At 53.7% G+C, this 15,192-nt stretch overlaps 3 protein-coding genes across 3 annotated transcripts; 1 reads left to right on the top strand and 2 right to left on the bottom strand.

The window, feature by feature from the left end:
* Nucleotides 1–334: 334 nt before the first annotated feature.
* ACRALDRAFT_1067270 (uncharacterized protein) lies at nt 335–1,767 on the top strand (the record flags this gene model as incomplete). The annotated part of the gene is made up of 2 exons (XM_071017424.1): nt 335–448; nt 508–1,767. The coding sequence occupies 2 exons, from the start codon at nt 335–337 to the stop codon at nt 1,765–1,767; spliced, it is 1,374 nt and encodes a 457-aa protein (XP_070879111.1).
* A 1,500-nt stretch (nt 1,768–3,267) lies between these two features.
* Nucleotides 3,268–5,243, bottom strand: ACRALDRAFT_2095733 (uncharacterized protein; the record flags this gene model as incomplete). The annotated part of the gene is made up of 3 exons (XM_071022735.1): nt 3,268–4,200; nt 4,299–5,069; nt 5,136–5,243. 3 exons carry the CDS (start codon nt 5,241–5,243, stop codon nt 3,268–3,270), a joined length of 1,812 nt encoding a protein of 603 aa, XP_070879110.1.
* A 2,834-nt stretch (nt 5,244–8,077) lies between these two features.
* On the bottom strand, nt 8,078–10,715 carry ACRALDRAFT_1079049 (uncharacterized protein). The gene is made up of 3 exons (XM_071018853.1): nt 10,456–10,715; nt 9,094–10,378; nt 8,078–9,005 (listed from the first exon to the last, which is right to left on the bottom strand). Exons 1-3 carry the CDS (start codon nt 10,520–10,522, stop codon nt 8,792–8,794), a joined length of 1,566 nt encoding a protein of 521 aa, XP_070879109.1. The 5' UTR covers nt 10,523–10,715; the 3' UTR covers nt 8,078–8,791.
* Nucleotides 10,716–15,192: the final 4,477 nt, after the last annotated feature.

Below are 15,192 nucleotides of genomic sequence, written 5' to 3'. Positions count from 1 at the left end.
ACCGTCACACAGTATAATACTGTATTGTCCCATGGCTCGACAAGCCCCACATATTGCCCCCAACCCCCAAACCCGCCCACTGAATTTTCTGCTCCCTCACATTTTCTCCTTAACTGCAAATCGCCCATCTCCACCGCATCGCATCACCACTGCTTCGTACACGGTTACAACGATCATTTCTCACAATTGAATCGCGGCCTAGCTACACCACCGTCGAGGCCCCTTCGCGATATATACAAAAGAAGAGGCGCCGACGCGTCGCGCATCATGGCCGATCAACCTGCTTTGCAGCAACGCCCTCTGTCAGCAGATGGCCAGGGAAGCCATGTAGGCCATGCAGGTCATGAAGGTCACGAAACCCACGAAGCCCATGAAGACCACAAAGTTCACCAAGACCACGAAGACCACAAAGTTCATCAAGGACATGAAGCTCACGAAGGCAATGAAGGTCACCAGGTTCACCAAGTCCACCAAGGCCATAATAATGGCCACGATAATAACCAAGAGACCGTCGAGACAGCGGCTGCTTCGGGCGTCGCTCCCCCCGTCACTGCTCCTCTAACACATCCTGTCGCCACATCCACGCCTCCCGCCAAGGAGCGGCATTCGTTGACCCTCGACCAGCGACGCGCGCTCCGTCGCTGGGCCAATTCACAACCAAACCGTCCAAGTCATAAGCTGTGCATCGAGTGGTTCTATTCGCAATATGGCCAACACATTTCCCAATCAACCGTCTCCCACTCGCTGTCCCCCAAGTACTCCCGCCTCGACGGCGACAACCCGCAACTCTCCGGCTCGCGTCTCCGCTTCGGAAACTGGCCCGACGTCGAGAAGCTGGTCCTCCTCTGGTACCAGCAGGTCCAGGCGTCAGGCCGCCAGCCCACCAACGACGAACTCGCCGAGAAGGCAAAGTCCATCTTCTCCCAGCTGCCGCGGTACAAAGAAGAGCAACCGCCCGAGTTCTCCCCGGGCTGGATCCATCGATTCAAGAAAAGGTATGGTCTTCTCGTCCGCCGCCAACGCAGGCATGGCGACACGACCATCGACCCCGCCGATAACATCGACTACCTGGCCGACTGCATCCCCCGGTTCATGACCGTCTCTGCCGACACATCGCCCGCCGCCGTCAAGGAATCCGTCCTGCGAGTCCTCGGCGTCGAGGCCACACTCCAGGTCTGCGCCCTTGTCCGTGACGAGATCCTCCGCCGCGCCCAGCCCCAGAACAACCTAGCCCTCTCTGGCACCAACTCACCGCAAGTGCCGGCCCCCAACATGGCCTCGCACCCGCAACACCCCCAACACTCCCAGACTACCCACCCGACCGACCCTAACCTGGTCGCCGCTGTGCCCCCTCCCAGCGGCGACACGCCGATGTACGGCACGGGCGAGGATGATCCCGAGGTCGTCTTACAGAACGCCTTGCGCCAGCTGCAGCAGGAGGAAGCCGATGCCGAGGCGAGCGCCGCTGCGGCCCGCGAGGAGCGCGAACAGCGAGAACGTGCCCAGGGTACCGCAGCGGCAGCTCTCGCCACCCCGGCCATGCATCATCGGCCATCCACCACCCAGACCCGCTTCACCCCGGTTCCCGGCGCCACGGCCGCTATGCACGGCGCCCACGGCGACGACCTCTCGCTCACCCCGATAAAGTCCGATGACCCCATCTCCCACCATGAGCGCCCGGTGCGATGTCCCTTTTGCGTCAATCAGCGCATGCTTCGCACCATTAAAGAGGCCGTGGAACATATGTCGACTCATGTAGTTGTGTAGCATATGAGACCAGAGTCTACCAAGCACTTTTGTGACAGAGCAAAAGGATGTATGCGAGCGAAAACTCGTTTATTTGCATACACCCAAACAGGAAACAACGACAAGTTGCCGAGTCTATTTTTTTTATTGGGATCCGAACTCGCCTCTTTGATACACATTATATGGAAGCGAGGGGTTGGCGTTTCTCACACGTATTGGCAATTGGCACCGGAGGCATTCGGAACAACGGATTCGGAGGCACCTGCTGCTTTATACAACCTGCGCTGGATATGGGGATTATCCCCCTTCTTTTCTTCCGGAGAATGCTAGGACACTGGGTCAAAGGATAGGGCATGATCATCCCAGGTAGTGGTCGCGTTTTAATTAGTGCATGTACACTAATGGTTAGAAAAAAGGGGGAAACTGAGGAATGAATCAATCGAGGCGTTGTCCATGCGCAAAGAACACTTGGGAGCGGAGCAACTGGATCTCATTGAACTAGGCATAGTCGATGTCTGGCCTTTCTTTGAGCACCGCACCGGTGATTTGTCTACACGGTGATTTCCTTGGCTTCCTTTGTGATCCCGGCCCAACATTCCACGGCGGTAAGAAAGGCACTGGATTGAAACTAGTACGATCACCCAAGTCATGTCTGGTGGGCGATTAGAACCAGTCACCATCTACTTCCATGTCCCTCGCATTGCATATGAAAAGTTAACACATGGTATAGTATCCTATGCTCCCCCGTGCCCTGTCACCGTACCCCAGAGCCAAAGCCTTCGCCAAGGCCTCCCGCACTACCTTTCCCCCTCCTCCCAAACGACGTCCCCTTCGTCACCAGTTCGAGCACCAAGCCTTAACCTGGTGTGATGTAGCAAAAACAGGAGTTACACTGCCCGGACCGCCAGAAACGCAGATGTGTTAAGAGTTGACGGGGGGGACTTCTGTGAACTATTTCCAAGCCAACCAACAACCATATAAACGCCGTCCCTAGTCAATCCCCATGCCGGCAACGAAGCACGCGCCCTCTTTTTACCCTATAGCTCTTAAATAGGTGGTCGACTGAAAGGTAGAGAGGAAGAATGGTGGCCAAAAAAAGGGGCGGGGAAGAAAGCGGAGAAAAAAAGAAAAGAAATTCCACGGTACACATGAGTATCATAAGCGTTCTGTCTCATCCATCATCCATCGCAAAAAGGGAAAAGCGAAAACAGCAAAGGTAGCCGCGCTAAAACCTGCAAAAGGGGAAAGAGGGGGGAAAGCGGAAGAGCCCTGTTGGTATGCCCGGTCGACTATGGTCAACACATGGTAGATCAGACCGCGGGCAATAAGGGGGGGAGGGGGTAGTCGGCGGGCGAGATAATGACAGCGACAAGACCACTGGCAGCCAATGCGTTGCGCGGGAATCCAGAAAAAATATGATGCTGCAACGGGACGGCCAGAATGTCACGTCCTTTTGCTTTCCCAACACAAGGCCATGCCGCGGAATGCATCGCATCGCGAGACTCCAACCAGGGGCTGTGATCAGATCGGCTCAACGTAGAGCATAAGCTTTTCGTTCCTCTGCAGAGCGATATCAAGGTCGTTGTCGCTCATGAGGCTGGGCTTGTCGCCGCTGGGCTCATCCTTGTAGAAGAGCTCGATGGACTCGTCCGCGGGGATCTTCAGTCGTTCCCGCACCTTATCGCTCAGCTGCTGGAATTGGATATCGGTGGGCACCCGGATGGCGATGAGATCACCGTTGAAGCACAGTTTGACCTTCATTGCGGCGACCTGCTGGTTGATCCCCGGGGAGATGGATGTTTGGGAGGGCTGGGACATTGAGGAGCCTTGTCCAGACACGCCAGACATGCCCGAAGTGGCTTGGTGGAGACCGGGCCGCTGCGGAGCCGCCGAAAGGCCAGAGTAGCCCGCACCGTTGAGGTTGTTCCTCGAAGACTGCCGTGATGCGTCGTCGGCGGGAGACTCTGTAGACGACGGGTGGGAACCAGCCGACAGTCGGTAGTCGTCGCCCATGGAGTTCGGGTCAATCTCGTAATCGCCCTCGCGCGGGGCGAAGAACTGCTTCACCAGCATGCACCGCGAGATGTACGGCGGTTGCGCCAGCAAGTTCTTGACGTATGCGTCAAGGTTGTGCAGCCTGCCCGCGGTAATGGCATCGGTGACATAATTGACTGGACCGGGCATGTACGGGAGTGTGCGCTTTTGTGTGCCCGTGTTGCCGGCCTCGGCGGGGAACTCGGTGAGGAGGGCGATTTGGAAGTCGTAAAAGTCTGCATAGTAGCGCGACAACTCCCAGTGCCTTCCATCTTCCAATGTGGCCTCGATGACAAACCAGTACTTGTCCCCGACGGCGCAGTATCGCGGGATACGAGCAGAGACGGGAGCGTACATTTGCGAGACCGGCTTGGGAATGTGCGGGTTTTGCACAGTCCCTTGCTGGGAGCTGCGGATCTGCTGTGGGTGGGCCTGTAGATTGGAATAGTCAGACTTTTGTTATGTCACATCCCCTTCTGCGCATTGCTGTACGATTCGCTCCGACGCGCAACACTCACCTGGTTCATGCCGTTCTGGCCACTTATCTGGGCCTGTTGTTGGAGGCTCAGGCGCTCCATGCCCTGCTCGACGTTCTGGCCGTTGCTGCCGCCCTCAAACTTGCCCAGTGTGATGCTGCTGTTCTTATACTCGGCAGCCATCTTCTTCCACTCTTCGACTTTGGGGACACCCGCCTTCTTCACTGCATCGCCCGGGTTTGGTACTGCTTTATCCGTGGCCATATCGCGAATCTCGACGAAGGAGACGGGGATCAGACCGGGCCCGCCGAGGCGACCGATGGGCTTGGCGACGAACCATTCGGGGTTGGATTGCGCGATGACAATGATCGCCTCTCCGGCCTTGGCTTCAAGTTCATCCCCCCGCTCCGCTTGAAAGTCGTACATGACAATGCCGTACACCATCGCCCCCGACTTGCCCGACCGAGACATTCGTTGATGTGCGCCAGCGCCAGGGCCGGCGTTTGAGTCGGAGCCGGGCCGTTGAGGATGTGGAGCAGGGCCTTCCGCGTAGCCGGAATCATGATCGGGATTTTTATAAACCGTGGCTGCAGGAGCCTGGCCGCCGTCGGACTGGCCGCTGTCTCTTTCGGTGCGGCCTAGAGCCTGGAAGAAGGCGACGGGGACGAGACCACGAGCGTCGGGCAGGGCGGGGTTGCAGGCCTCGTACCAATCAGGGTCATTTTCCTTTCCAATGACATGGAAGAAATCGCCACGAGAAAAGCTGAGCTCCTGGTCTGATTGTGCTTCATAGTCGTAGAGCGCTCGGATGACCTAGCACAGGCAACGCCAAGTTAGACTCATGGCCGGGTTGGGCCGGGTATTGAGTAGAAGGCGCACCTTTTTGGGGGGTACTATCGCAACTGCGGATTTTGGGGCAATGGACACCTGAGGCTTGTCCTTCTCGCCTTTGATAGATCGCCGGAGGGCCTTTAAAAAGAAAGACATTGTTAGTACCCCATAGAGTTAGACCAAGCCAGAAGTAGATTGTCGTAAAAGTGAGGTCGGGGGTCATGTAGATACCGCGCGCACAAATCGCAGTTGGGTATTAAAGGAGGCTCATACACCAAGTGTACGACTCCCTTCATTTCCTACACGGGTAGGTACAGCACACTGGTAGGTGTGGGTGGCTGACCGTATGTGCATGCGCGTGAGAACCCCTCAGAACAGAGAAAGCGGGCAGCCGCAGCGGGTTCCAGATATTTCTTTCCAGGTATAATGCGTGACAGCAAGTTAAGGGAGAGAAGTGCCGGTGACAATGAATAGAGGAATAGAGTAAAGGGGTCCACGAACCTTCATTTTGTGTGACTAAGTAAATCCACCTCTTACTCACAAGACCTAGATTTAAGGAATTCTCCTTCGGGCCCTCGTGATTCGCGTCTTGTTTATCGTGTTTTGCTTCGAGAGTCTGACGTGACTAGGCGTACTACGGCGAAATGGCTGGGTATGCGACCCCAGAGAATGTGGAATGCGTCTTGCGCGAGCCAATGGGCACGAAATGTCTTTCTTGATATGCAGTGCCGCGGATCCTGGACGCCTGTGCCGCCTGCCTAATCTTGAGTCGAGATCGAGAGTCGAATGCCGGTATGGAGAATCGACGTCGTGCAATCCCCGGAAGAGATTGTCTCAAATTACGAGATTCCAAGGTATTCCGTCTTGCGAGGTCTTCTTTATGCCGCCTGCTGCGCTCCTCTCGAAACGGGTGACTGTCGCGTATATCGCCTCAACTGCGTACGTCGATTTTCGTGTGGTGCTCCCGCCTAGGGGCTCTGAGACGAACACTTCCTTCGTGCTGATGGCGTTTCGATGGGAAAGTTTATCTGCCTGTCGTCTTGACTCGGATTTTCGCTCCTCGGTATGGTGTCGCAATATTCGATAGTGGAAGCGAAGGCGATGTAGGTGTGGCGAAAAGAGGGGCAACGGCGACTCGGCCTATGCTTTTGGAGTTATGCACAAATCCCTCAGAAATCTCGGTCGCTCGGTCTGGGCGAGTCGCTCGTCAAAGTCGCGAGGGGTCACTGGGACTCAGCACCGTCGTCGTTGTTGCGTGGCCATGAATGCCGCCTTGGTGATATTTGCTCAAGTACGGAGTTGGAAATAGAATGTCGGGGAGAGGGGGTTTGCAAAATCCAACGGCTTCTGGGCTGAACAGAACGAGGGGACCCTAAGGGGCAGGTCACACAGTGGCTGAAGGTACGTACTTATTACTTTGTACTTGTACATTCAGACGGTTTTGGGGACGACCAAAGTACTAGTACCGCTTGTCGACAATGACAATGAGCCACACACACCCCATTACTGCACGAGCCCTAATATAGTAAGGTACAGACACCTTGCTGGCTTAGTACCTGTACTTCCAACGTGTCTGTTCTTCCTTCAGGGGAAGGCCTTCCCCCAGTTCTCGTCCCATATCGGTTGGTAGTGTATTGTTGTCCCTGAACTTGAGCGGAGCCATCTACCCGTCGGTGCACATTCCTCCGTGTTGTAATTATGTAACGGCCTCCTACAAACATGTACAATAGAATAGGTACGGTAGTACATTAGATCGATATACTGTACACTACCATACTTCACAGCGATATCACCATGATTCTCTTTTTTCCTCTTAAAACCACAACGACTCAGATAAGATGATCCGTTCTTCGGGACACCAAACGATACCCAGAGCTGGAAATACCATGTTACAAAGCAGTTCCTTGGGGGGCGACTCGTCTTCAGATTCGTCGACACAAAGAATCGCGGAGTGGAAAGTTAACGGCAAGGCAACTAACTGCGTCAGGCACTCGATACATGTCCTGCACGACTCGCGGCAGGATGGATACATCCGGAGGAGCACGCACTGTCTGGCAAGCTGCAAAGGCACTTGGCGATGCCTACGACGTACGTAGTTCAAGCCGGAGGACCAGTGGATTATCCCCGGATGGCGATGCGTTGTGCTCCGAGATGTTGGGAGTACGACGTATGCGCACTCCTGGGAAGATCCGTTATCGCTGGCCTCCAAGCTGACCTCGCGATCCAGAGTTCCCACGAGGCAGATACCATACTTCGTACGAATGATACTACACGTGTAGAACGGGAACCCCGACAGAGGCTATAAGGGTGGGGCGAACGACCTTCCCGTCCGGAGCCGCCGTAAGAAAGGTCGCCACTCCGTTAGCACGTGTCCTTCACGGAGGGGTCTCTATCGAGCCAACCCTACCTAGTTGATGTACGTACATAGACATATTTCATTAATGAGTTCTAGGATGGTAAAGTTGTAGTTATGTCAGGGCGATGTGCGCAGTTCTCCAGCGAAGAAAGATATCTGTCCTGGCTTCTTACGTAGTGCTTTCTAGAAGCCAACCAACCCTAGTTAACCGCTGCGCCTGCCCGGCTGAACGACTTGAGACATGGATACCTAATGGAAAGGAGAAGGAATGTGCCCTTCTGGGGCATCGACGTCTCAAGTGCCAGTGCTGAACTCGGGAAACCCATCCGTTGAAGGAACAACTGCCACGTGATGACATCCCAGGAAACAGGAGCCAGAGCGTCACTTGACTGCGACGGTTGAATGATCAACCGAAGGGAATGGCTTACATCGTCATGCTTTGGGATCCAGAAGCTTCGAAACGCATGGGCGTGCATGAGGAAACTACAGAAAATCGCGGCTCCAACAACGCCCGAAACCTGCAGCGTCTCAACAGGTCTCGTCGATCTTAATGCACCGCCACATGCCGCTTCACCCACGTGCAACTCTTCACGTTCGAGGTTCCGCGCCTCCACGCCTCCAGGCCTCTGCAATGTTGGTTTTCACGTGTTTCATTCATGCTGCTAATAAACAGTTAGACAAACCAGAACCCCTTGCCGGCCGTAATCCATTCCGCAAAGCGACGCAGCAACGTCGATTCCCTATTTTTGACTGGAGCCTCCCAAAAACAAATGCGCCGCAGCATCCGGACCTCATGCAAAGTATATAGAATATACTGCCAACCGTCCGCCTGCTGAACACGCAAAGGGTATCAAAAAGAAGTCGCAGTAACCCGCCAAGCCGTGCCCAGAAGACCATCTCGAGTCTCCAGTGAGATAGGCCATGACCATGTCTGTAGGTTTGTGTGTCTGGAGTATTTATACGCCGAGGAGCCCCGCGCTCAAACTTCATACCATGATGAAAGCGCAAAACCGGAACACTATCCGCCAGCTCTGCAACGAACGACAGGTTGCCAACGCGACATGTCGAGCATGAGATGCGAAATCGCAGTTCGTCCCTGCTTGGGCGAACAAGTATCATGTCGATGACGCCTCGTTGCATGGTGCCGGTAGAATAAAAAAAAAGGAAAGAAAGAAAATCGAAGGCAAAAAAGAAAAAAAAGAAAAAAAGGCTACGATGTTGAACCCAGTTCCAATATTTCTCGGCTCTTAGACAGGGTCGACGATGAATCCGAGCCGCGTGTCTCAGGAAGGGAGAAAAGTATGAGAAGTGATGTCGAGAGCTGCTCGTGCATGGGATGACAGTCGGGTCAGATTTGACCCTTAATGTCGACTCTACGGAAAGCCTCAGCGCGAGCAGACTCGAAGAGAGAACCAGCTTTTCCAGTCAGCAAAACAATGTGTTCTCCCCGCTCCTGGAGCAGATGCTGGCCCTTGTGGTCGACTATAAATTGGGCGGCATCATGGTCCGAATCGAACGCGAGTTCTTCGGTAATGAATCTCAATTTCACATCTGGTTTGTAACTGGGATTCGGTTAGCTTCTATACGACAAAGCCCATCAGGGCTGAGGCGAAGGGGGAAAGTTTTGGGGGTGGGAAGCGGAGGACTCACGCTTTGCAGATGTTGCACAAAGCAGCAAGGCGTTCTCGACCGACAAACATGTCCATCAAGTATGCGCCCATGTTGGGTGTAAATAGGTAGAGTTGAAAGAACCTGTGGTAGTTGCCAAGCGCAAGGGCGGTTCGGACATTCAGAGCGTGTTTTATGGGCTCCTCTCGTTTCTCTGCAGTGGTTAGATCTGCCAGCGCGTCATTCAATCCGGTACGGTTGGCCGTGTGGATGAAGTAGAGAATCCGGTATGCCTTGAACTCGATGGGGTTCCCCGCCAGGCCCAGCGCGTATAGGCTTCGCAGCTGGGTCTGGCACTGATTATACTCACCGATGTCCCCTTTTTCCAAGGCAATACGGGCGTGCAGTTCGTATACACTAACGGTGAAGTTGTTCTTGATCCGCTGCACAGTGAGATCTTGGCGCACAGATTTTAGCTGGTCGCAAATGTACGAGTAGTTGTTCTCCTTCCTCCACTTCTTCTTGAGCAATTCGACCGACTTGTGGAGCACACGCTCGGGACGAACTTGGGAAGGGACGGGGGCGGATGTCAATCGCAGATACCGCTTCTCGAGCACTTCACTCGTACCGACGACAGGTCCCATGCTTGGCGGCGGCGTCGGCGACCGAGGCGCCGACTGGTAGTTACCCCATCGACGTTGGCGCTTCTCCAATTGCTTCTGGAACTTACTAGATTTAGGGAGGGGCTCGTCCATGGTAGGGCGACTGTCGGCTGGAGGCTGGGTGATACGATCTCCCAAGGCCGGTGACCCGGCGTTAGTAGAGCGCCAGGGTGTCGTCGCAACGTCTGCTCGGTCCGACGACTTTCGCTTTTTAGAGGCTGAGCCGTTTGTTCCGACAGGCGAGGCGGGACCAGGGTGAGGCATATTATTCAACCGGGCAAGGCGGTCTTTCTTGATCAACTCGACAGGCAGGGGCATCGTGTCCCAGTCGGTTGTGTCAAGAAGTCCGTTATCGGCAGCGTGGGAGATGGTCTCCTTGAGCTTTGCTTCGACTTCTTCTCTCATGATCGTAGGGTCCAGGTTGGCCGGTAGGAAAGCGCGCCGAACATAATTGCGGACGGAATCGGAAAAGGAGATTTTGCCTTTTGGCGGCGGGGCGGAAGAAGTACCATCGGTAGGCGTCGAGTTAGGCGGCACATTGGCATTTTGGTTCACTTGGGCGGGGATCGGGGCAGGAGCAAAGGGGCCGAGGGGATTTGTGGAGGACGGGGAATGAGGATACTGGCCGAAGCCCTGTCGAACTTGGACGGGGGTGTAGGCTGGAGCTGTACGCGAGCCGTTAGCAGCGTGCACGAGAGATAGGGGTCAAGAGTCGGGAGCCAAAATTCGGGTAAAAACATACCAGTAGAGTAGACATGGTTTGCAGCCGAACTTGGAGCCGGTGACACAGGCCAACTTGAGGGCATCATGGTGGCAAACAAAGCGCACGAGCGACAAAGTTGCCAACTTTTGATGAGTGAAGGATTAGTATAATTACGAGTACGCAGCACCGAAAGTGACGTGGGTGTAGTTTGTTCTATCGTGGTGATACGCGCACGATTAGACGAGATCAAAGAAGGGATAATGTGTGGTGAGCAGGCAGGTTAAAGGAGGAAAATGAAGCGGTGCGGACTTCACGGTGGTTGTCAAAGCCTAAAAGCCCACACATAATTTCTGTACTCTGAATCTGGAGGTAAAAGTCACGTGAGAGACACATTATGTAATACACAGATATGGAAGAAAATCCTGGGATGGAGATTGCATTATTAGTCAGCTCTAGACTAAAAGAGACGGACGATCATTGACGAAAATTCTCGGTGGCCGAGGTGAGGTGACTGGACTGCACGCGAGACAATGGCGGCATAAGGCGAGCAATGAATGAGGCCACCCGTTGATTCCCCTTACCTGGCGGACCGCGACTCCGATACGGCGAGCTGTCCTAGGCAGTCAATTTGATATCTGATGGTAGGATAGTTTCAATCAAATAATGTTGCGAGCTCTCGATGGTTGATATACCCGACGATAATTAGTGTGGCAGAAGATGCTGAGAAGAGGAGTTTGAGGTGGGGAATACAAAACGACAAACCGCCGGCATCGTACTGAATATACGTTGTAATTAAGGTACGGATCGATGTTCTAACTGTTTCATCCCCGTGTGTGTTCCCGTCTTCTTTTCGTCTTCTCTTCGTCTCTATTCGGCTTTGAAGAGGTCTCACGTTGAACATCCTCAACTCCCCTAACACATGTTTTAACGAACAACGATATATTAGTGCTGATATAATTGAAGATAGTTGGGTAATTATGTAATACCTGGTAAGCCTTTGCTCTATACGAATATTGTTGATAGCGCGCTGGCACGCACCCAGAGAGAGAAGGGCCGCCGGGTTACTAATTATCGTACAATGTATCTTCAGACTCGGCTTATTCGTATATGAACGTCCGAATACATACCTACCTTAGCCAGGCAAGAAGACGAGGATAATACTGACTGGATACAGTTATTTCCGCATAGTACACGTTACGTTCGTCCTGGGAGATGACGTATCGTAAGTGACTTGAGACATGATAACTACCTATCTTATCACTAAGCTATGGCATGGACGTTTACCCCGCATTCTTGGAGCAGCACGATCACCCACCGTTCGTGATGCCTGTACCCCGATGTATCATCTCGTATAATCTCGCCCAATGTACAACACGTATCTCAGTTTTGGGAATCCGAAGGGTTTCGTTTATACAAGGTGCTTAGGTACTTACGGACGTCCATTTCAATTGAAGCTCCGTTTCCGAGTGCGCAGACGTTCTTCAATGAGGTACGTTGTACCTAGGTTCTGGCGTTAGTGTACTTTTGAGGGAGAAAGTACTTCTGTACATTAGGTACCTACTCCGTAGTCTTGGGGTAACGGTGACCTCGGTCGGGTTTTAGTGGGTCCTCACCGGTCCAAGCGCCCATGTCACATTATCAAAGTGAACGTCCACTGATACATCTCTTGGTTTTCTTCCCCAAGTTCCGATCCGCCTATTGCCGCCATAGCCCTTCATGGCTTACGAATGGCCTATGTATAGCTACGAATACAAAGGTCGGTACGTCGGTTTGAGAGTAGCTGGTTCGTACCAGGACCGCAGGACGAGACTTGCTAAATGGGGGCGTTTGTCGGTGACGCCCCATCTAACGACGGCACAAGGGAAAAGTGACGCTTGGTCTGCTAGTCGGTCGACCATCACCCAAATATCCTATTCGTACAACGTATACGCCAAGGTACATTCTGCTACACGTTTTCAGCCTGTTTTCCCTTCAAGTACCAACTATAGCGATCCGTGTTCATCACGCGCGCTCTCTGCCAACCCCGCACTCAGCCCGACACCACATGGTATATTCGTACTAAGTAAGTAAAACAACGGCGTACTCTATGTACTGGCAAGCGAGACAAGTATCTTCACTCGACATGGCTATTCGTAGGTCTCATATCATTCGCATCTAAGGGTCTTCACATTCAAATCCAACGGAGAAGGGAACAGGCTGGTCGTTACGGCGGATTCTTTGCTGCCATGAATCAACACAACTTTCGAGTCTAGTCTCCTTCGCAAAGCTTTGCCCACCTAACGGATATATGGGTAGGCGATGCAGATTGTCTGCGGTTCCCAGAAACGTGAAGGTAGTTGGTACAGAGTGGTGATACCTAGCGATGTTCAGAGTACTTTAAAACGACATCTCTGACACTGGACACTACGCCGTAATACTCCTGCCCACCCACCCCCCCTTCTCCCGGGTCGGTAACGACGTTCACTGCTCGTCGGTTGCCGTCTTGTACGTACGCACTACATCCTCGTAAAGCAGCCACTTCCGACCTAGCGTGCTCCCTTCGTCAAGGCCGATCCCCCTCGGGCCCCCTCACTTATAACCCCCCCTTACGCATCATCATCATCACCATTCCCTCCGCTTCCCTCTGGCCACCCTCCCAGTCCAACCAATCTTCTCCTCCTTCCTATTCTTTTGGTCCTAGGCTTAGGGGTCAGATTGGCAAGGCACCAGGCACCCGCTTTCCACTTCTCTTCTTTCTACTCCCGCTATCTGCTAGTAGTGTCCATCGTTTGGATACCCTCGCGACCTCCACTGACTCGGCTCGGTCCATCAACGATCGCTTTGAGGTTATCCAGTTTCATTCGGATCATCTCCTGAGTCTACGACCTCGCTTGGGATCTCGCCATCGACGGGACAGATCAAATATCCCACCCGCGACAATCGCCGACCATCATCAGATCTGGCATCGCCACGATATCGAGTCCCTCAAGCCTTGCAGACTAGACTACGTGAGGCGTGAAGCTCAGCCGTCTTCCATCTCCTCACGTACCTCGACTACCCCTAGCGGCCAACCCCGCCTTCTTGAGATCTAGGATTCATCTCGGCCGACCATACCTAGCCCAGTGTTGTGCCTGCCAAGCAACCCTTTTATCGACATAGGCTTGTTAAGCAGAACATCAACACCAAGGCTTCTCTTTGGTAAGTCATTTCGTGGTCTTTTTATTTCCATGCCCATCCGCCACCAGCACATTGCAAAGTCATTTATGTTATATCCCATCGTGTTGGCACCTTGGGTTGTGCTTTGGAGCCACACACGTACACACCCCACCCAGTACCTCGATGTGGATTCCGACCGGAGACGACAATCCCTTGCTAGCGGAGGAGCTAGCCTTATGAATGGATCTCAATGAGAATTATTACAGTCGAAGGGCTGCCAGTCCTGCGGCGAGAAATCCGCACCACGCAACAGCCGAACGACTTGGAGAGGTGACCAACCGAGTCTTAGAGAGAGGCTTCGATTGACCTCCCTCCACTCTTGATCCCCGGTCCTCCGAATCCGAGTGATGAAAATCGGCTGCAAACTCGGATATTGCACTTCTTGGCCACCCGCCCACCCAGTCGGTGGCTTCGCTCACAACCATGGCTGGTCTTTGCGCCTCGTCCTTTCCAAGGTCGTGTCGTAGCGTTCGAGCACATCAAAAGCTTCATATGCGCGGTGCACGTTTCCTGCATGTTGGGCGTTGGGCTCTAGTGTCTCCACAGCGCCCACTCTCTTGCAGCATCGGGCGTCTGGCAGGTTCCTGTCGTTCCTATCTTTCCCGATAATAGGTGGTACCTTGCCAGTCGCTCGCCGCGGACGGGACGGGACCAATCTCCAGTCATCCATCAGCTCTTTCCGTCTCCACTCGGACGACAGGGCCAGTTCAGTTGAAGGGACGGCCGGGTATCTGGCATCCTACAAGTTTTCATCCTTCCCGGCATACGGATCTCACTATACCTCTTTAATAACCCGCTTTTAAGATGGACGGACTTTGCACTGGCATTTGAATGGGACCCTGGTCCTTGGCAGCTTTCCCTCCACCCGCTTGGACTGCCAGATCATATCCTCCCCGCTGCCGGGTCAGGCCAATGCAGACATGAAGGAGTGGACGGCAATGCCATTGTCGACCATCAGCGAAACGTCTTATTACCGCCTCTTTTCCACGGCTGACAAGTCCCGGGATGGGATGGTCCACCGATCCTATTGCTCGCCAAGCCTCCTTTTCAAGTCACAGGCTCACTGAAGATGGGATGGGCTGCGGGCAATTGTTTTGGCTCCCGCCCAATTCCCTCAATTTGCGCTGGGCTACGTCGTCCCGCGGAGGGCCTGGGAGAGACAACTACCGCGGACATAACTTTGTCCTAGCCGGCTGTCTGATCCGCGGCCGTCTCACTAGGACCCCTCCTCCACGACCCATGGCATGGCCGGCCGGCTATCTGGATCTAGGAGGAGGCGGCTTTCAGCGGGCTCATCTCCTCTTTATGTCCTCTACTTATCTCACATATCTTACACCTACTCCCCGTGTGTCATGCTGACTTGCTTTCCCTTTCCATTCAGACCCATTCCGAGAAGGCTTCAAGTAATACCCTACCTCGACAGGGCCTCTTTCACTTTGTCTTGCTCAAGTCAATACCGAGAGCAAGTTATCGTTGAATCCGTTGACCCATCTTTCCCACCAGCCGAATAGACATTGCAAAGAGGTTCGGCTCTGCAGTGAGCTTGCTGTCTGCCACCGGACACTAAGACGTGAGCCCAGC

Source organism: Sodiomyces alcalophilus (genome assembly GCF_042370955.1).
Source record: "Sodiomyces alcalophilus JCM 7366 unplaced genomic scaffold ACRALscaffold_1, whole genome shotgun sequence".
In the NCBI taxonomy this organism is placed as follows: domain Eukaryota; kingdom Fungi; phylum Ascomycota; class Sordariomycetes; order Glomerellales; family Plectosphaerellaceae; genus Sodiomyces; species Sodiomyces alcalophilus.
The sequence above is the reverse complement of the archived record's forward strand: the minus strand, read 5'-3'. Positions and strand labels throughout refer to the sequence as shown.

Bases quoted from the DNA above. Each gene is read 5' to 3' on its own strand.
- ACRALDRAFT_1079049 (XM_071018853.1), bottom strand. From the start codon at position 10,522: ATGATGCCCTCAAGTTGGCCTGTGTCACCGGCTCCAAGTTCGGCTGCA. The intron at 10,379-10,455 runs GTATGTTTTTAC...GCTCGCGTACAG, and splicing joins AAACCATGTCTACTCTACTG to CTCCAGCCTACACCCCCGTC. The intron at 9,006-9,093 runs GTGAGTCCTCCG...ACCGAATCCCAG, and splicing joins TTGTGCAACATCTGCAAAGC to TTACAAACCAGATGTGAAAT.